This window comes from Leishmania panamensis (genome assembly GCF_000755165.1).
Source record: "Leishmania panamensis strain MHOM/PA/94/PSC-1 chromosome 16 sequence".
In the NCBI taxonomy this organism is placed as follows: domain Eukaryota; phylum Euglenozoa; class Kinetoplastea; order Trypanosomatida; family Trypanosomatidae; genus Leishmania; species Leishmania panamensis.
The window spans coordinates 256,511-278,039 of record NC_025861.1 but is presented as its reverse complement, the minus strand read 5'-3'; the positions used below and the strand labels follow the sequence as shown (position 1 = coordinate 278,039).

General features: G+C 60.3%; 1 protein-coding gene across 1 annotated transcript; it reads left to right on the top strand.

Annotated features, from left to right (window-relative positions):
* Positions 1-1,841: 1,841 nt before the first annotated feature.
* LPMP_160750 (hypothetical protein) lies at positions 1,842-18,590 on the top strand (the record flags this gene model as incomplete). The annotated part of the gene is made up of 1 exon (XM_010699300.1): positions 1,842-18,590. The coding sequence occupies one exon, from the start codon at positions 1,842-1,844 to the stop codon at positions 18,588-18,590; it is 16,749 nt and encodes a 5,582-aa protein (XP_010697602.1).
* Between the last annotated feature and the right edge of the window lie 2,939 nt (positions 18,591-21,529).

Genomic DNA, 21,529 nt, shown 5'->3' with positions numbered 1-21,529 from the left:
TGCTCGTGACATGTTTTGCCCCCCCCCCCCCCTTTTGAGGGTTCCCTCTTCGGCATGTACTCTCTTTTCTTCTTCTCGGTCTTCGCCACCACCATACGGACATCATTTCTCATCACTGAGCGCTCCTCTGGCTTGTGCGCGTGTTCGTCGTCTTGCACCCCTGAGTCTGGGCCCACCCTTCTCTCTCCACTGCCTGCCAAGACACACCCATCCACGTACACCCGCGCACACTTTCGGTACGCACCAGCACAAGTTCGTCTGGCAAGCCAAAGCGCAGTACGTGACCTGGTGTGCATGGGCACCCCCCCTCAATACGTACGCATACGCGTCTTCACTTCTCCCTGAGGCGAACAAAAAAATGCGCCCTCTCTTTCGATCACGAACACCACTGCTCTCCCATCCCCCTCCTGTTTCCCTCTCCCTCGTTTCACTGTCTTTCCATGAGGCTTGGGCACAACACGACGAGGTCCAGCGAGTGAGCAGGGATCTGCGCCTGTGTACGCCACGTAGAGATCGTTTCTTGAACGTCTTTGTTCGCCGCAGCCTATCACTTCTTCCCCCCAGGCACACATCCACCCACATATATACACAACCTACACCCACACCCCCCACCACACCCCTCACATCACGAGGTGAGGACACGTGTGTGCACTCTGCGCAAAAGTCACCGGATTGCAGTGACTCGATATTTCTTACTGATCTCTCTCTCTCTCTCTCTCTGTGTACGTCGCGGTAGAGGCCGTTGCTGTTTTGCACCTTTTTTGTCTTGCGTGGTTTCTTTCTCTCTTCCTTGCTGCAGTGGAGGACAACGACAACCCCCCCTCCCCTCCCCCCACCCCCCACCCCCCACACACCCAAAAGTGGCCCAGCCGTGTTTAATTGACTCTGTTGGCCATATGGTGTGCGAGTGCAGTGAATTTCTGCCGGTTTTTTTCCCCACTCGCTGTGTCTTTCGGTCTCCTCTCCTCCTCCGTCTGTCACTTTTCATTCATTCGAGTACGTCTTTTCTTCGCCGTTGGTTTTTTGCTTGGTTGTTTATTTTCACGTCTTTCCCCTTCTCCGTTCTCGGCTCTCCTATACGAGCGTTCTTAGTCTGGCGCGTGTTGGTACTTGTAGTTCGATACACCCTTCTTATCGTCGTATTCACTTCTTGGCGCTTGATTGCTGCGTCTCTGTGTTGTGTGTGTGTGTGAGCGCGACAGGTTTTCACGACCTCTGTATTTCTTTCCGGTTTGGCTTTTTCCCTCTCTCTTCCCTCACTGCGGTTGTTAGCCTCTTGTCGCTTCTGCACTTGTGTTTCCCATCACTTGCCTCCCTCCAACTCCCTTCTTCCACTTTGCCCTCTCTCTTCGCCTATTGGGCTCCCTCTGGCTTCGCCTTCTCGCGATCACACTCTCTTTACTTCGTCCTTTAACTCGTTGAGCTCTGCGCATGTGTATGTGCGCTGACAAGCGCAGTTTTTGCTTGCTTGCGTTCTTAGTGGTATCGAGGATCGGGCTGCCGGGCAACACTTCCCCATATTTTCCCTCCTTTTCTCGCAGCGTTGTGCTCTCGTGTTGTTTGCGTGAGTTGGGGTGTTATTTTCCCTTACATTGCCTCGACCCATACGCCTTCACAGTGACTCACATCTCCACCCCTTACACACCTCATACCTAAGGGATTACGATAACCGTCTAGCGAGTTGTCTTTGAGCACGTGCCTTCGCTTTCTGAACAGGTGTCTTGATTGTGTAGCCGTCTTTCCCTTTCTCCCCCCTCCTCCCCCCCTCTCTCTCTCTGCGTGTGTGTGTGTAAGGGCTGAGTAGCTCTCTTCCTCCCTTGTTGTCGTGCTTGTCGCCCGCCATGCTCGAGAAGTACATTGCGGCACTGCTGGTGCCGTACTTGTCGAAGTACGTTGAGAACATCAATGAGGACCGACTTAAAGTAAACATTTGGAGTGGGAAAGCAACTTTGAATGATCTCGTGCTCCGCCCGGAGGCGCTGGATGCGCTGCTGAGCGCTATGGCCGACGAGAGCGACAAGAGCAGCACTGAAGCTACTGGCGACGACGCTGCCACGTCGCCGAAGTCGAAGCCGAAGAAGCCTCTGCTGCCTATCAAGACATATCGTGGAATCTGCAAGAATGTCTCTCTCTCGATCCCCATCAAGCACCTTCGCTCCGAGCCCGTTGTGGTGGAGGTGGGCGAGGTGTTGCTGACTCTAAAGGGTGCGCATACCGGAGCCAGCGATACAAGCGGTTTAGCGACAGCGGTGAGCAGGTCTGAGCGCAACTTGAAGGCGGATAAATGGGCAACCGCGGCTGCGGCGAAGGCGAAGGAGCTCGACGCCTTCGAGGCGGAGCGCAAGCGCCAGCGTGAGCAGATGGAGCAGCAGCAGGCAGCAGCGCTGCCCACTGCCAGCGATGACGCGACCGCACAGAAGGGAAGCGGAGGCTTCTTCTCACGGCTCGGCGAGTTGGTGGTGAATAACATCATCGTGAAAGTGGATATGGTGCACATTCGCTACGAGGATGAGTCGACAGAGACGGTGCTTGGTGCGGTGCTCGGCGGCGTGCAACTTCTGACAATGAATGAGTGCACTGGGCAGCCTATGTTCACGGACCCTTCGGGGCTGCAGAGGATGTGGAAGCGACTGGTGTTCAATGACTTGCAGGTCTACTGCGATGACCCGATCCGTGTGCGAGCAAACTCCACTCTAGGCCGCACCTGGTTCTCTCAGATTGAAGACTGGCAGCAGTGGTACCACCGCATGCGGCAGCGCGTGCGGGATGGCAACGTCGCCTTGTCCACCATTCTTGGCCCTGTTTCGGGCAGCGTGGACGCCAAGGTAGTTTTTAAGTTGTTTGTGCACCAGCTCCTCGACACACCGTTTGCAGATGTGGCGGTGAGGCTGCAGTACGTGACAGCCAACCTCACCCGCCCACAGTACACAAAGTTGCTCCAGACCGCCATGCTCTTCAGCAACCAGGCCGAAGTGTCACAACTGCAGAAGTCTCGGCCGCGTGTGCCGGTGCTGGGGCACGCGCGTGAGTGGTGGCGGTACGCTATCCGCACAGTTCGCACTGTACTGGAGGTGCCGAAGCGAGCGAAGCTGCTCATGCAGGTGTCGCAGGTGTGCAAGCCAGACTACCAAGCGCTCTACCGCGATGTTGTGCGGCAGACAGCGATGACGCCAGAGAAGAGGAGGGCCTACCGCTTTGTGACGCGGTTCATGTCCACTGAGGATATGAGGGTGTGCCGCAAATGTGTCTATGCGCAGATCGCGAATGAAATTCAGCTGAAACGGAAGGATAATGAGATACGCAAGGCCGAGGAGATGGCGAAGCAGCATCAGTCAAGCGTGCAGCAGCAGCAGCAGCAACAACCGCCGAAGCGCGGCTGGCTTAGCTGGTTGAGTGGGTACAGTGGTGCGTCGGGCACGGATGCCACAGTTTCCCAGAGTGACACCACGAAGGAAATCGAGGCGGACGAGAAGCTCTTCAAGTCCATCGAGCTCGAGTACGGGATTAGCGCTACCGACGCAGAGGCCGACCTCAGCTGCGCCGGCGGCAGCAGCAGCCTGCCGCCGTCGTATTGCTGGCTACGCGCAAGCTTTGACCTTCCACTTACGAGCTACCGCATCGACACGGAGCAGCGGGAGTCCATTACCCTCAAGCTGTTTCAGCTGCGCGGCGGGGTGGCATCGTATAACAAGCCAAACTCGCAGCTCTTCTTCTTCCGCATCCAGAACATCACCTTGGCAAATCCAGCCGCCTCGCCTGCGACGACCATAGGCACCAGCTCCGGGGCCGCTGCACGATCGTCAAGTGGCTGTGGTAGTTTGGTACCTTACCTTATCGAAGGCGTGCAAGTTGAACGCCGCTTTAGCAAGTCGAGCCCAAACGGCGTGTGCGTCTCCATGCAGTCGCTCATGGACGTGGACGGCGGCAAGCAGTTGTCCCCTGGCGTACCCACAATCTACGACGTGATCAGCGTGGGCGGCGAAGAGCGGCGCTTGCCCTCGCTGGCGCTGACGCCTCCGCTGGGCACTCACGAGTCGGGTGACAGTGGTAGCAAGGAGGGAAGACAAAGTGCGCAACACAACTACGCCACACCGCTATTCAGCATCACTGGATTCCTGAACCCGGTAGAGCAACCGCTGTCGGGCACATTGGTGGACGCGGCGATCAAAGTGCAGCTCCTGCCGCTGCGCATCGTGGCAGACCCAAGCATCATTAAGCAGCTGATCGGCTTTTTCTCGCCCCCGGTCGGGGTGGATGTGTCAGGATTTTCTGAGTCGACCAAGCAGGCGGCGTCTGCCCTCGGGTCGGCGGCGACGCATGAGGTGCGAGTTGCTATGGCTAAGGCCAAGGGACTGTACGTGACGGTGGACGCATCGGCACCGCTGCTCATCTTGCCCAAGAGCCTTCGCACAGGTGCCCAGCAGCCAGCCCTGTGCGTCTCCTTAGGCTGCGTGCGCTTCAAGGCGCGACCCCTCTCTGAAGCGGAGAAGAAGCGACGGCTGGCGGCCGCCGTTGCCATCACAAGTGGTACGTCTGGCTCATCCAGGACGGCGCTGACGAGGGTGACTGCAGGCGATGAGCCCGGCAGCGCCTGTAGAGCTGCGACTGCCGAGGAGAGACTCTACTACTACCCGCAGAAGGCAAAATTCTCCAAGTTTTACCTCGAGTTGACAACCATGGAACGGGCGATGCGGCAGCCACAGCACGGCTTCCTCGTGGTGCCTGAGGTGTCAATCGCGGCGGACGTGCTGCAGCGCATCGATGATAGCAATACCGCTCGTGAATCGGTGGTACTGCGGCTGAGGGTGCCGTCGCTGCGAGTGGCGTCCTCGGTACATCAGATCTACCTCATCACCACCATGATGGATGCCTGGCTCTCCAGCCTACGAGCGCCTGCTAGTGCGGCCAGCCGGGTGGGCTTGTCAGGCAGCGACACCGGCGGAGGCGGCCCTGGTGGCACAGGCATGGCGGCGCCGTTACGGCTCAAGATGGAACTTCTGCGCTGCAGTCCCCTTGTGTCGGAGTGTACTGAATCGCCCCGCAGCTGTGCGGGCGCAGCTACCGAAGAGCACGGCGGGACGGACACATCAGACAGGAGCTCCACAAAGACAGGATGCAGCTCTTCGGCCGTGTCGCCAGTTCAGCCGTCCTCTCCCTCCAACGCGGGGATGCTTCGCATTAGCCCCGACCAAAGCGCCGCTGTGGGCGCTTCTCGAGAGAGTAGTGACCTGCCCGTGATGCGGCTCGAGCTTCTTGTCGAACACCTCGGACTCGACGTGTACGACGACGATCCGAGCACACTCGCTGTGGTGAAACTGGCTGCCTTCCAGGTGGAGTGCGCGAGCGCCGAGGTCATCCTCGCCGTGCGCAGCCGCCACAAGAAGATGGTGCTGTGGCTGAAGCAGCCGCACATCGTTGCTGCTCACGACGCTGCATTTCCCATCTTCTCCGGCGGTGGGGTGCGAGTGGATCTTCTCCTCCCCGAGAACGAAGCCCCGACAGCCGTGGCGCTCAGTTTTGACTCTGCCCTGAAGGTATGCGTAGGTACACCGTGCGTGGAGTTACTGGAGAGGGTAATGGACATGGTGAACCTCACTCTCTCCGCCATGGATAGCAGCGCCGGCGGCACCGGTGACGGCGTGAACGCGAAGACTGCGGCGCTGCCGGCCGCCACGACAACAGATCGTTCGGCGGGCCGAGAGCTTGCTTACCTTCTGCTCACCACCACGGCCGCCTCCGACGTGGTGGATGACGGAGCGAGCAAGAACGGTGACCTCGCTCATCAACTTAGCCTCGTGCGGCAGCAGTGGTCGATGCCAAACCGGCACGTGGCAGACGTCTTTGTGCGCATTCCTGGGCCCATCACTGTTACGCTGCTTAACCGCGCCCCCGGGGCGGACAAGGATGTCCCCTTCGCGTCGGCCAGTATGCACAAGGTAGAGCTGCAGTTGTCCAAGTACGCAGTCACGATGGACCTCTCGGGGCACGTCGGCGAAGTCTCGGCAGGCGTTCTGGCGTCCTTCGGCTTGGCGGAAGCCAACAGCACGCTGCTTGCCTATCGGCCCCCCTCTGCAGACACAGATACTGGATGCGGTGCTGCGAGGCCGTCGGCTCCGCCGTTGTCGGCAGTATCGCCCGTTGTCGATGTCCTATCAGCGTTACCAACGACCAGTGTCGAAGCCGAGGAGAGCGTTACTCACAGTCGCAGCAGCTCTAGGAAGCAGCTCGACGCGAATGGCCTCGATCAGAACGCACACATCAGCTTTACCTTTCGCAAGAGCCGGCCTGTCATGCCGCTCTTCGCCGAGGTGGGTGGAAAGCGGTCGCTAGTGAATGCGCAGGAGCTGCGCTACTCCAGCGCGATTGAGCTGCAGGTGGGGGCCAGCACCATCACCGCTGACCTGCACACCGTCATGATCTTCAAGACATACTTCACGGCGGGGCTCTTCTCGCGCATTAGCCGCTTAGCAGACCGACCTCTGTACAATGGTCGCACTCTGCCGCCAACCCGAGAGGGTCCGCGGCTGCTCATGAGCATGCGAGTGGTAGCTCGTGACACCCTCATTGTTCTCCCGGTTGATCCACGCGCCAGTAACGGCGCCGCTGCTGCTACTGCTGCTGTCTCCGCTACCACCCACCGCTTCTACGCCTTCCTTGGCAACCTGGTCTTGCAGAACAGTCTCCGTGCACGAGAGGGGCAGGAGACCATGAGCGTTTCGCTCGGCGGGGTGGGCATGTGGCGCGAGGAGTTGTGCACTTTGTCTTCGTTGTCTTCGCAGTCGCGTAGGCGCAGTAGGCCGCTGGGTGCGCCGCCGCCGGTCAGGAAGCGCTCCTCTCTCTTGCCTGCGCAGACGTACCTCGAGATGGCTGTGCACACCGCGCTCGACCTTCAGTCGGAGGATCCACCCCGCATCGACATACGCAGCGAGGACGTATCGCTGGAGCTGCGGGAGACCGACCTGGTGCAGCTGGTCACCCTTCTGCGTCAGAACTTGACTCGCACAGACCCGGCGGATATCGCCGCCTATACGTTGGAGGCCTCCAAGATGCCCCTGGTGGTACTGGGCAAGGGCGGCGAGGCTGTCGCGGCGCCCCTGCAGCTCTCCAGTTCGGTGGAGCAGGGAGGCGGCGTGATAGTCTCGCGTGATGGGGCGTCGCTGGTGGGGGCAGCGGCGGTGGCAGATCACAGTGACGGCGGCGCTGGGAGCAACGGCAATGGGGACCTTTTTATGTCGATGCGGCTAGGCAGAATCTCGATGCTGCTTTCCAACGCATCTGACGAGGCGGCTGGCAGGCCTATCGCCGCGACGTCATCCCGCTTCCAGCTGTACAGCACAGGCGTCTCGATGTCCGTCGCACTGTTGTCCAACTGCGTTAGCGTGCAGTGGAAGGGCCTCGAACTGGATGACGTGCGTGACAACAACCGCTCGGCGCTGGTGTGGTGTGAGGCGGGCTCACTTCAATTTTCTGACTCGCTCACCCCCCACAGCATTATGTGTGACTTCGGCGTCCGACGCACCGCCCTGCGCAGCACCGACGCGGAGGGGGAGTGGGTGATGGGCTCCATGGTGTGCAGTGATCCAAAGGACAGTAGCGGTGACTCGATGCCGGCCTCCTCTACGGGTGCCGCTGCTCGTAGCCTGAGCAGGCGCAGAATTGTGGAGGTGGGCAACAACGAAGGCGATTCCCCGACCGACACGCAGCTCCTCACCATGTCGATGCTCTCGGCTAGCTTTACACTGCGCCGCCTTGCCGTTTCGGACCAGTGGCTGGCGCTCTTTGATCTCGTCTGCAACGAAGCGGTGCTCTCGGCATGGACAGCAGCGCAGACAGGGTTGACGACCACCGCCCACGCATCCCCCTCGACTAATTACGTCAGAGGCGAAAGCGAAGGTGGTGATGCAGCACCAAAAAGAAGGACCGACGCCACGGGCAGCCGCAGCGGTATGCGGGTCGTCGTCACTACCCCAAGTGTTGTTATCCCGTTCCTGAACTCGAGACGCGAGACGCTCATCGAGGCAAGCATCAGCGCTCTCCTCGTGGATGTGGTGCAGCTGCCAACAGTGAAGCAGGTCGCCATGAAGGTGCGCGAGCTCACCGTAGTGGACGCGCGCTCAGGCGAGAAGATCCTCTTCAAGCGTTCCTCCGGTAAAAGGTCGTCTCCTAGTGTTGTCGCCGCCGGCAGCGGCCTTGCATCAGCCCCGACCCCCCAGAGTGACTTGAAGGACGACTGGGAGTACACGGACCAGCTGTCCTCGCCGCTGATCGGAAGCGGTGGTGGCGCTGCTGGTTTGAGCACCTCTGCCGAGCCCGATCATGCTGAGGTGCTTCACTTCACGTTCAAGTCGGACCCGGTGGCGAACATCAACGCGATCCAGCTGGGAATTGGCGAGCTGCACGCATTGGTGTCGATGCCAATTATATACGGCCTAGTCGACTACTTCACTTCTCCGACTGAGCCGGTGGCAGAGATCGCGAGTCTTGGCGTGATGCGGGAGCAGCGGGCCCGCATGGCGGCCGCAGCTCATCAAATGGCCAACTCCTCTCTCCTTGTACTGCACGTCCTGTGGCGGCAGCCACGCATTATCCTCTCTGGCGACGCGATGCAGCTGCAGCAGCGGTCTGGCAACCTGGAGATGCGACTTGGCGTAATGCGGGCGGCGGTGCGAATGAACTCCAGCGCTGCTGCGCTGTCGGTGGTGGTGAGGGTGCAGGAGTACAGCATCCCCTCGCTGCTGAAGCGGTCTGCGCTGCGCTTCGCATACGAGGCGAACCGCGGGGTGGAGGTTATTGACCTGCACATGAAGCGGACAACGGCGCTCTTCCACCCCACGGAGGTAGAACGACTCGTGCGCCTCGCGCAGCGCAATGTGCTTATGCCTCGCGACGTGAACTACTATGGCTTATACGAAAAGGCGGTGGTGCAGCAGAACGACAACCTCGCCACAGCTGCTGCCACGCCGATGCCGGCCTCGGCACAGCAGCAGTCGGGTACACACACAGCGCCTGCGCCTCAGGCGAAGAGCAAGGTGCCTGCCACTGTAGCCTCGTCTCCACCAACTCCCTCACGTACTGTTCAGGTGCACATCGACGGCTTGTTGGTCTCTATTTACAGCACCCTTGGAGTTAGCACGCACGTGCTCACAATCGAGGCACTGGACACCACCGTCTTTCCAGACGGCAGCGTTACGCTTACTATTCCGTCGCTTAGCCTGCTCGACCAGTCTACAGGTCGTTGCATGCTACAGAGTGAAACCGTGCTCGTACCATCCGGCTCTGGGGCAGATAGTCCAACTGCCCACACAGCAGCCCCAGCAGCGGAATCGAGGAGGAACGGCAGCAGCGGCGATGAGAACACCAGTGCCACTGCCAACGCCAAGGGCGACGCTGCCGCCACCCCAGCAGACGCAGCGCTGCGTCTCACCTTCAATCCTGCCAACTGCCGATCAGACGTCCAGCTTGGCGCGGTGCTCGTGACAGTCATTCCACAGAGCATTGGAACGCTCGTGAACACGCTCCTCTCCGTGCACATCCCCAGTACTGACGAGCCGGATACCACCGACTCTCCCGCTCCCCAGCCTCTCTCTGCCAACGCAGCTGCACCAACAAGCGACAAGGATGGCATGAGGACGCCACGTAGCCCCGCCGCACCCTCCATCGCTGTCGCCGTGACGGATAGCTCAACTACGCCGTTCACCTTCACTGCCGCCCTGGCCAAGTGCCGTGTTCGTTTCTGCCAGGGCGATCGTGAGGTGGCGGTGCTGCACCTCGAACACATCGCGTGCAGCTCTAACTCGTACCCAGATGGCGCCAACGAACGCATCGTGACGCTGGGCAATCTCTTCATGGTTGACAGTACCAACGTGAACACGAACTATCCCACCCTCATCTACCCGTATAAGGACACCGAGGCTGACGACGCGCTGGGCGCAGGCGCGAACCCGGCAGGCAACGCTGAGTCAACGATGAGCAATCCAGCGGGATCACGGGGTGCGCTGGTGACGTACGAGGTGAGGACGAGAGCGCTGCCCACCACCAAACTCCCAACGAAGGCTCATGACGGCAACGCTGCTGCATCGATGGCGCCAACATACACGTGTCACATGAAATGCCGGTTGGGCAGTCTCTCCTTCATTCTTGTACCTGATGTCGTGCGCACCGTTCTGAGCGTCGTGCGCGAGGCGCAGGCGCACGTCTCCGACGGTAATCGTGATAAGGCCTACAGCTACGTCTCCGACCGTGCCGCGGAGTCGATGCGGCGCAGAATCGAGGCCGAGCACCTGATGGAGATCGATGTAATGGTGCACCGTCCGCAGGTGCTTCTGGTCGACAGGCCCACTGCCACCATGGGTGCGCTTCTCTCGCCCGGCAGCTTGACCGTGAGGAGCCAGCTGGTGTTTCCCAGTGACACCACCGTCAGGGAAAACACGGACGCGACAGCAACTGCCACCCGCTCCGCGGCGTCGACACGACTCACGGAGCCGGAGACGAAGCTGGCGGAGATGGCACGAGAGGTGTTCATTCTGCAGGTGAGCAAGATGAGAATGCGGCTACAGGGCGACAACTGCTTGCGAAAAGACTGCAGCATCTTTGTGGAGTTTCAGCGTGCGCTCCCGACACCGCTCGACTCATCCACAGCAGCAGCGGCCAGTGCTTCCCAACCAAAGGGGGCTGCAATGGGGAGCGCAGAGGGCGGTGAGGATAAAACTACTGTACAGCTGCAATCAATCTTGAAGGTGGACGTACCGGTGCTCTCCATAACGTTCACCGACGAGCAGACGAACTTTGCCATGAACGTTCTTGGCGCCTTGATGAACGAGACCACGGTCAGTCGTGTCGTTACGACGGTGAGCGCCGTAGGCGATGGACGTGCCGTGACGCGCATTGCGGTGGCGTCTTCGGCGTCATCAGAGAACGCTGGCAGGCGGAGCCACCGCGACGGCTCTACGCCGGGCTTAGCTACCCCGCTGCCGCCGTCTAGTTCGCGCCACACTGCTGGTCGTGGTGGTGCTGGTGGGTCTCCGACGTCGGCTGGGTCAGCGGCTGGGGCAGACTCGCAAAGAAGCAGCGCGACGGCGCGAGCCTCCTTGTCTGCTACGGCCAGGGTGCAGTCTCTTGCAGCACACCCGGTGCCGCATCTCTACACGCCTACGAAGGGAGCCCCGGTCACGTCCTTCACCCTCATTGCCCACGTAGGTTTCCTGCAAGCCGAGGTGGCTGATCTGTTTCGCCTGCGTCTCGAGGGGGCGCAAGTACTCAGCACCGACGTGAGCACCACCGGCAAGACGACGGATGTCCACGTTGCCTCCATACAGATGCAGCACGTCGGTGCCGAGGTGGAGGCGCCGCTGTCTATGGACGCAGGGGCGCCGTCCTCGTCGCCGCTCGGCACAGGCTTGCGTGTCCGCGCCCGCCGCACCTCGCGCATACAAGAGCTGGTGGATTTCCTCACTCTAACGAAGCTGCACGTGCAGTACATACAGCCGCAGCCCATCATCGATGTGGACGCTGGATCCAGTCTGGTCGAGGACACCGTTAGCGTCTCCGCAGGGGTCTTCAACGTGGCCGTCTCGCCGACGATTCTCTTCGACACCCGCGAGGTGCTCTACCTGCCCTTCTGCTACAAAGTACTGCGCGTGCCGATTGATCCGATTCCGATCCTCAGCCTCATGGACGAGACGACCATACTGCAGGAGGATGCGGTGCTGGATAACAAGCATGTGTTACTGACAGCGAGCCGCACGCGGTGCTGCTACGTGCTAGACCTCAATGGGCACAAGCTGGTGCTAACTGATGCCCCGTCTGGCCAGATCGTCTTGTGCGAGGGCTGCGAGCTGATCATAACCAACGGCACCGTTCATATCCCGGGCATGTACACAATCGGCTCGTACGTGAGCTTTGCTCCGTCAACAGCGCTCTTCACAACCGACAGTGTGCGGTTTGAGAAGAAGTTCTTGAACTTGTCGAATAAGGCTTTCTACAGACCTCTCCTGTCTTCGGCAATTGGATCCCCAAGGGGTAGCGTGGCGCGGCGCGACAGCCTAGAGAGTCCGCAGTCACCTGAAAGCGCGCGCGCTTCCAGCGCTGCGGCACCGACAGAGGTCTCATCTATGGACCCCCTGGTAGTGGCAGCGGTGCCACGCGTGCCTCACCGCACCGCCATCGAGCTGCACGACCGCACTGTTCGGCTGCTGGCTAGCTTCTGCTGCGACACGATGGCGTTGCAAATGCTCTCGGAGGAGGTGGTCGACCTCTCCATTGGACTGCACATGCAGTGCCGCGCAAGGTATGCGCAAACTAACGAAAATGAGAAGCCGGCGCGGCGAACCGTGTCGGTGCAGCTGCTCAATGTCCGCTCGAGCGAGAACGAGGAACACATTTTGCTGCCGACAGACATAACGATGAACGTGAGCGGGGTGGAGAACGTGAGCGTGTCGCTAGTCCTGGACTCGATCGAGTTCTGCACTCGCGCCACACTACTGCGGTCGCTTGTGGAACTTGGCAAAGATTTTGGTGCCGCTTTCATTGAGGAGACGACAGTCACGCGCGTGAAGCCGCGTATTGAATACGAGACCCAGTCGCTCGACCCGCTGGTTCCGGTGCTGGAGGCTGGTGAGTGTGAGCACTGCGGCCAACACGACGCCTACCTGGCGCGGGCGGCGGACAAGCCTGGCGTGTTGTGCTACAAGTGCTGTACCGGTCACGACCACGTGCCGGCGATGCATTTCTGGGTTGAGGTGCCGCTGATCGACGGTGTTGTGTTCGGGTCAAAGTGTGACATGGCCCACGTCTTTGTGCGGAACGTGCTGCTCTCCGTCGACCCCTCCATGGACCTGCAACTCACACTGCGCACGTCGCTGTACGGCTTCAGCAACACCGCAGCTGTCTGGGAGCCTGTAGTTGAGCACTTCGACGCCAGCATCTCTGGAAGCGTCAAGACGCACGACTACAAGGTGCGCACAGATCGCTTCGACTGCGTCGTGTCACCCCAGAACATTCGCCTGCTGAGTGGGATGGTGGCCGACTACGGCGACGCCACAGCACTGCAGAAACAACTGCGTAAGCAGTTCCGCCGGCAGAAGCAGCTGCGCACGCAGCAGATGGCGCCGAGCCAGGGTATGCCCATGTATGTCGACGCCTCCTTCTTCGACGAGGAGGCGCGACTGCAACAACAGGGAGAGGAGGAGGAGGAGCTCGGCTTCCCGGAGACGAACGCGTCAGCGGAGATGAGCTCCTTCTGCCCGCTCGGCGCTGGTGTCGACTTGTCGGCGGGTATGGCGAACACGTCCATCTTTGACGCCCTCACGGCGGCGAACCGGTGGCTGCTTGGCGCTGCCGCAGCGCAGTCATCAAAGCGCGGGTATGCGCATGTGCACGTGACAAACAACTGCAACGTCAGACTCTCGGTTGACAGCTACAGCGTCGCACCCCGCGGCGGCACGTTGCGCTTCGTGGCCAAAGAGTTGTCCGTGACGGTCCGCCGCGAGACGAAGGTAGACGCGCTGCAGGGTGAGGGCTACCTCACCAGCATCTCCAACCCATCCCTGTACGTACAGACCAAGGATATGGTGCTGGAGACGAGAGTTGTGCTGGACCAGGAAGAGGGTGCGCGCTACCTGCGCCGCACAGTGACTATGATCGTTTACCCACTGCACGTTTCCCGCACGATCATCTGCCTTGAGAACCGCCTGAGCTGCCCACTGGTGTCCATGGACCACAACCCCCCTATACGACCAGGGGAGCGCTTCTACGTGGCACCGACGGTCGATCTCAACACCCCTATCGTTGTGCACCCCGTCAACACACCGGACAAGGTCGAGTACGAAGTTGGCAAGCCCGTGGCGACGGTGCTGGGCGGCAACCCCTCTCAAGACTCGGGAAACCTACCCACGCTCCAAGAGGTTCTCTGCGGCGCGCCTCTCATCTTGTGGTGTAAGGCCAAGAGAGAGGCGGCCAAGTCAATGACTGTTGTCGTCTACGTGCGGCAGGAGGAGATGCGCGGCGGTGTACCGACCTTCGTCATCGCAATCGAGTCGCGCTTCCGCCTGCGCAACAAACTGCCGTACCGACTCATTGTGAATGTCATCCCCGATCCGGATGGGTCGCTGGCGAAGGGAAAGGCGACGTCGCGGCCGGTGCAGCCACTCGTGAGCACGGTGCTGCAGGTGCGCCAGAGCACCGACCTGGGGCTGAGCGGCTACAGCTTGAACCAAGTCGCGTTCATGTTAGAGGTGCGGCAGCGTGACTGTCGCACCACGGTCACCGACACGTCTGCTGCTGCTGCGTCACCATCTCCCAAGGGGCAGCAGGGAGAGGAAGAAGAGGTCTTCACTACTCCGGTTCCTACTGCCGTGTCGCCTGACAGGCCGTTCATCATCCTGCGCTCGCAGTACCGCCGTCAACTCGTCATTCGAGCATCTCTTGTCGCCAATAACTGCACTGTCATGTTCTCCACTCCGTACGTCCTGCTGAACCACTCGCCGATACCGCTGAGGCTGCGAGAGTGCACGCGAAGGGGAGAGAACCGGCTGTACGAAGCCGAGCCCAACTACAGCGTCCTGAGCGCCGAGATGAATGCGAGCATCGCTGCCTGCCCGATGAAGATCTGCAAGAGCGAGAACTTCTTTGTGAACCTCTACCACAAGGAGTACCGCGGCACCTGCATCCCCCTGCATGCACAGCAGCGCGGTGTGGTCCTCATGCAGAACCACAACTCATCGGCAGCCACCGGCAGTAGAGACCCAAAGAAAGGCACGGCGTCGTCTGCGCATATACCAGGCCCGCCAGTGATTCACCTTGCCTACTCCTCCCAGGTGGATCCCAGTGGGTCACTACTGGTCATCATCACACCGCGGTGGATGCTTGTGAACCGCAGCCACCTGTCCTTGTACGCGGCCCCGTCCACGTACAGCGGCATCACAGCGAAGGAGGCGGCAGCCACGGCGGTCATGGTGGCGGCCCAGCAGAAGCACGCTGAACGCGGGGACGACGGCGAGGCGCCGCCGATGGGGACGCCTACGCAGCAGCACAGGGACATGGGCGCCATGAAGGGCGCTGTGCCGGAGATGATGTCGCAGAACAGCGTTGTTTTTCTCTCCGACGCCCCAACGCAGGTGGTGACGCTGCTACCGCAGAGCGCCACCCCACTTATCGAGACCCCCTTGTGCGGACCCGAGGTCGGCTACCACTTGCATATACTACAGAGCCCGCTTACCCCGCTCTACGGTACCCCGATAGGGATTGAGAGCATCCACAGCGAACTCATCATTGCGTACAAGCCACTTCTAGACACCGACAGTCGCGCGGCCGGCGTTCGCGCCTGTGACGCCAGCGCCATCAGGCACAGCGGCAGCCCCCTGCAGCAGCGTGACCGCTTCCTCGAGGTGTCAATCACGGCGCGGGGCTCCTACACGTACGTCGTGCTAGAGCTGTCGACGCATGCACCATACCTGCTGCTCAACCGTACCAGGTACGCTATCGATGTGCTGGACACTGCGGCGAAGAGCAAGGGCCGGCTCATGGCGCGCGTCACCCCCGGCTGCGGCACAGAGCTGTTTCTCGATAGCACCGTCACGACGCTGATCCAGCTAAAGCTCTTCAGCTCCGACGGTCGTCGCCAGCTGCATGAGGTGTCCTTTGACGTTGGTCGGCCTATGTCCCGGCACGAGGTGAACACCGCCGCCGCGTCGGCTGCGGGCGTGCTCTACACGCTTGGCTTTGGCGCCAACGGTCAGCAGATCATCGAGATCGCGCCGGCCAAGGCGGCCCTGCCCATCGCCTACACAAGCGTCGCGGCGCCGTCCATTCCGATCAATGTGCTGCTTAACATGGCTGTCGTGACGCTGGCGATCGTGATGCCGAACGCGGACATTTTGTTCTGCGCCGTCACGGACGTGCGCTTCAGCTGGGACCGACAGAGCGACCGCGAGATGATGAAGTTCAGCATCGAAAACTTCCAGGTGGATAACCAGACGGAAGTATCACCACGCTACGATTCATGCATCCTCTCGCTGCGCAGGTCCAGGTCCGTGGCGGCCACTTCCGGCTACCTGGAGCGCATCCTGGTGCCCGCCAAAGGCCTCATCTGCCTCGAAGAGGTGCGGCTGGACATCGTGCCGCTGGCGCTGCGCGTGTCTGACACGCTTCTCGTGGCCATCGCGAGGTTTGTGCAGGCGTTGCGCAGCGGCGATGATGCACCGAACTTGACGCTGGCAAGCCAGAGTGTCCTGCAGCCCAGCAGTATGAACACTGTTGAGCTGCAGGAGGCCGCCGCCGCCACCTACGAGCGCTGCCCAACGCTGGCAAAGCTGTTTCACAAGGCACCCGTGCAGGTTGACATGTGGGCCTCGCGGCTCACGCTGGAGCGCTTCATTGTGAACCCTATCGTTGTCCGTGTGTGGCTGACCCGTGATGCGGATGAGCACGACTTCTTCCGGGAGAACATAACCTCGAAGGATGCGGCGCTACTGTCCATGATGGTGCCGTCGTGCGAGGACGTCGTGGTCGCGGCGCCGGGTATTATCACGGTGAAGCAGAGCAGCCGACTGGGAATTTTTGCCCAGTGGGTGGGCAAGACCTACACGGAAAGCCTGCTCTCCCAGCTGAAGGGCCTTCTGCTGCAGTACGCGTCGTCGTTGCCGCTGATTGGTGCGCCTCTCAAGCTCGCCTCCGGCTTCGGCAACGGTGCCGTTCGCCTCTTCCGTGAGCCGATTGAAGGGCTCTCGACGTCACCGTCAGCCTTCGCGACAGGGCTGGCGCGCGGCTCCGCAGGCTTCGCGCAGGAGTTTGCCGGTGGTGGACTTGGCGCGCTCTCGAACATCACCGACTCGTGGTCGCGGCTGCTCAGCATGGGTGGCGGTGTCTCAGAACGAGAGCGGCGCAAGCAGAATGTCTTCACTGGATTTGCCAGCGGCATCAAAGGGGTCGTTCAGCGTCCGATGGAGGGCGCAGCCGAGTCGGGTACTGCCGGGCTCATCAAGGGCACGGCGCAAGGCTTGGTTGGCGTGCTGGCAAACCCGATGTCTGGGCTTCTCTCGGACATGTCACGGGCAACAGGCACCTTGGCAAAGCTCGTCACGGACACTTACATTCCTGAAACGCGACGGCTGCGGCCGATCCGCGAATTCCACGCCAACGGCGGTGTTGCTCCCTGGCGGTCTCTGGCGTCGGTCTACCAGTATCAGCGGATTCAGGTCAGCACTGGCACCTGGTCCGGCAAGCATCTCATCTCCAGCGTCGACGGCTCAGAGTGGTACCCGTCGAAGCGCGAGAACGCCACATACGGCAAGAACAGGACGCCTGTCCCGCCGGAACGCTGGACGCTGGATCGCTACAACACCAACTTCATGGGGTGGACGTACAGCACCAAGTACTACGGCATCTACACGGATCGACTGACGGCCGAAGTGCGGGTGCGGCGCATGCGCTGGACAGCGCTGCTCCGGCCGCTGCCGTACTCGCGTATCGCGTTTTACCTACGCGTGTGCCCTGGCATGGAGACCAAGCAGCGCCGCACAGCATCGTCTGCCTTCAACAGCACTATCACGATGCCGCAGGAGAGCACAATCGGGTTTACGTCGCCTGGTGTGCTGCAGGCGACGACGGAGGAGCAGTCAAAGGCGCGCAAGCGGCGGATGTTCGACTCGCGAACCTCCAGTCAGACGCGGAGCAGCAGCGGTAGGGGTGGTGTCAGCCAACCCGGGGAGACTTTTGCTGACGAGGAGTGCACGAAGAGGGTACCGACAATCCAGGAACGCTTGCGCAGCTGGACGGCAACGGGTCGCAACGTTGGCGTGAGCAGCGAGACCCTGCGCAGCCACTCTGGCGTGCTCGACATTGACGAGCTGCCCGACGTGGACGAGTTATCCGACAGTGGCGCCGACGGGAGCCCATACTGGAGGGTGAAACCCGCAGGTGCTCGCAGCATGAGCCCGCTACAGGCACCGGATGCGCCACGCGACAGTGAAAGGATGAAACATTCGGGCCACTCGCGCAGCAACTCGGAGCTTGACGCGTTCTCGTCGCCTGGGATGCTGGACAGCAGCCACCAATACAAGTGGGACGACGACGATCGCAGCTTTCACAGAAAGAGCAAGCGAGACAAGAAGAAGGCCGAGACTCTTGCCGCATCATCGACGGAGGAGTCGGCGGGCTCCAAGGTGCCAGCCCCCACCTGCTACACCCGCAGCGCCAGTGGAAAGATGCTGCCGGTGGACACGATCGTCCCCGTGGCACTGGTCCCCGGCGCGTCGCCGATACCTGTGCCGCGCACAGTGAGTAGCGCGAGTGCGCCACCACCGAGCACGATCGTCGAGGTATACGAGTACGAACAGAAGGCGACTTTGCTGGGGTGGGGGAAGCGGTACCTGCCGAGCGATCACCCCGCGTGGCAGGATGTGCACGGTCACGAGGTGCCGAGTCGGAAGGAGATACGCGCGCCGGCGGGCTGGGTCTGGACGACCGAGTGGACAGTCATCGGTGGCGACAAGGATGGCTGGACGATTGTCAGCAAGGGGGAACGCAATCTGCGGCGTCGCATGTGGCAGAGGCGTCTGGTGAAGCAAGGCATTCCGCCATCGCCCCACACATAAGGGGGCGGGAGAGCGAAGAGGGCGCGGTGCGTCTCTACCAAGCTACGGGGGTGAGGCGCCGATCCACGTGTACGGAGGGATCACAGACGTGCTTTGCTTCGCTGCCCTCCTTCTCTCGGCTTTAGTTTTATTCTGTTGGGCTGGTGGCGGTGTACTCTCCTGTTTTTCTTGGGATGGAGGGGGTTGTCTCTCCCTGGCATATTTCGCTTCTCTTTCTGCCACCACTGCCTGCGTGTGTGTGTGTGTGTGTGCGCTGCTGACTCGAGTGGGACTTCCCGTCTCCTTGAGCTGGCAGGGCATCCCCCCTTCCATCTGCTCCTCTCCCTAACTCCGTTGTCCCCGTCGAGACCGACGGAGGAAGGGGAGATGGATGGGCCCCGGACGCCTGGTATGTACAGAGCGATCCTTACCCCTCTCTGTTGAACTTTTCACACTCCTACCCCTCTCTTCCCCCCCCCCCCCCCCGGTGTATGTGTGCGTGTGTGGCGGACCGTTTCTCCTGCTCCTCCTCCTCTCTCGTACCCTTCACAGTGGCTCTCTCCCGCTTGCTGCTGCTGCTGCTGCTGTTGCTGTTGCATACCTACACACACTAATACGCTCCGTGCGACGAGCACACCCGCGCACACACACCTACGCGCCCTTCTAAAACAGTTTGCAAGACATACACGCAGACGCAGCATCACAGCCGGAGCTTGACGCGTTTGCGAAGGCCCATAACACCACAGGTGCCGCAACAACAAAAAGAAAAAGTGGAGGGTGTGGGTAGGTGGGTGGGCGCAACCGCTTCCCGCCACTGGTGCTGCGTAACGGACACACACACACCGAACACTCACGAAGACGCAGTGCACAACCGCAGCACCATCCTGATTATCGCCCCCCCTGCAATCTCCCTGCCTTGATTGCGTTGTTCCCCTCTCTCTTGTCGTGGAGCTGCACGTCCTTTATCAGCCTCGTGATCCCCCCTTTCCCCATCTGCGCGAGTTCTTACCAGAAAAATCGCCAAATGCCTTCCGACCCATCAGCAGCTGCGGCCGGCAACGCTTCCGGGGCATCACCAACGCTCTTCGAGCCAAGCAAGCAGGAGCCGATGCGTCCGCACCGTCCTACCGGCAGCACGCCGGATTACCGCCAGGAGATGTTGCGAGCGGACACAAGCTCACCGAAGGCGGCACCCACGCTACAGAGTGTCGGCTCGTGATACTAAAATAGAATTAAGTAGAAGAGATGTAGATGTGGAGCACACTCACTATTCCCTCCTTTTCACCCTACCCTACCCCCTCTCTCTCCCACTACTGCCTCTCCCCTCCCTTGTCCAAAGCGATGTCCTTGTGTGCGAACCGACAATGAGGAAGGGTGGAAGTGGTGATGACTCACGCCTTGTCTGCAAGGCGAGTGTGTGTGTGTGTGGCTGCATGTACGTGCGAGCGCTTACGGCTTTTCTTTCTTTTCTTTTACGCTTGTTTTTCGAGGCATCCCCACATGCGCACTTTGCTTCTGGTTAAAGAGAAATCGAGATAGCATGGGTGGACTCTGCGCGCGCCTCTGCTCTCGCTGTCGCTCTCGCTCTCTCCCCCCCTCTCCACACCCACCCACACCCACACCCACACCACTCGCGACATTTGGCGGGTGATTCGAAAGAGGAGGGGGCGGGGTGAGGTGGTAGTGAAGTGACTCCGGGAAAGTATGCGGATAGGATCGTGGTGGCGATGTGTCGGTGTGTAGCGAGGATGCGGTTGCCACACAGACTCATAAGCTGAGGCGGAGTTCTCCTAACCTAGCTCCACTTCCCCCCACAACCTTGCCTCCACAGACACAGTCACCACACCAACTGTGCATGTTGGTGTGTACGATGGTGTGAGTCTTCGGCCCTATTCGATATCCACCTATCCCCCTACTCATACGCACACAGCGGCCACAGCGCTCATCGCAGTCCTTGAAGAGATGCTGCTCCTGCTGCTCTCTTTCTTTGAGATTCCTCCTCAATGTTTCGCTCACCACCGTGTGCCAAATTTCCTTATCACTCCCCTCTTTACTTTGCCTTACTTGCTCTCCCCCTCAGCACGATAACACGTACGTACAAACCACCCAGCACCCTCACTCCCCAAACTCCACGAAGGGAAACGCACAGGAGAAGAAGCGTGCATTCGAGGTGCACCTACGCCGAGCGCATATCCATACTTCTCGTTCTTCCCCCCTTCTCCCTGCCTTGCTGCTCTCTCTCTCTCTCTGTTCTCTACCTCTCCCCACCACCCTCCTCCCCTCTGTTGCTGTTATCTACCTGCTCTATCTTCTTCCTCTTTTTCGTCTTGTCTTGCCCCTTTTTCATATTTCAGCTTTTTCTCTTCCTCGGGTTTAAATTCTGTACGCCTGTGTGTATCACACCTCTCCCTACATCTCCTTCCTCATTTGTCGTTGCCATCCCCCCCCCCCACCCACACACACACGCATACGTAGAGAGGGGTTGCACTGACTACTGCGTTGTGATATCGAGCGCTGGCCAGCCAGGAGCCGCAGCACAGGAGACGACAACCACCACCACCACCACCACCAAGCAGAGGATCTGTATTTTTGTTCATTCTTATTCGAAGTTCCAGCACCCAGGCGCGGGAGTGCGGCGGGGACCAATACGCGCCTGTGTAGCTGCTGCCTCGTGGGCACACCCACCCTCTAGTTTAGTGTGGGCTTCTCTCAAAGCATCACCGTTTTCCTATTTTTATTCTCATTCATCTCCGTCCACCACCTCTTCCCATCCCTCTCCAGCCAGTTTCTGCACCTGTGTGCCTTCCTTGGTCCCCACCCGTGGGCGTCGGTGCGTGTGTGCAGTACACCTTCTCCACCCCATCGGTGCTACTCATCTATTTTGCCTTAATCGCAGCTTGAAAAAAGCAAAAAAAAAAACAATACGCACCCAACGCAACAGACACACGCCCACGCTTATC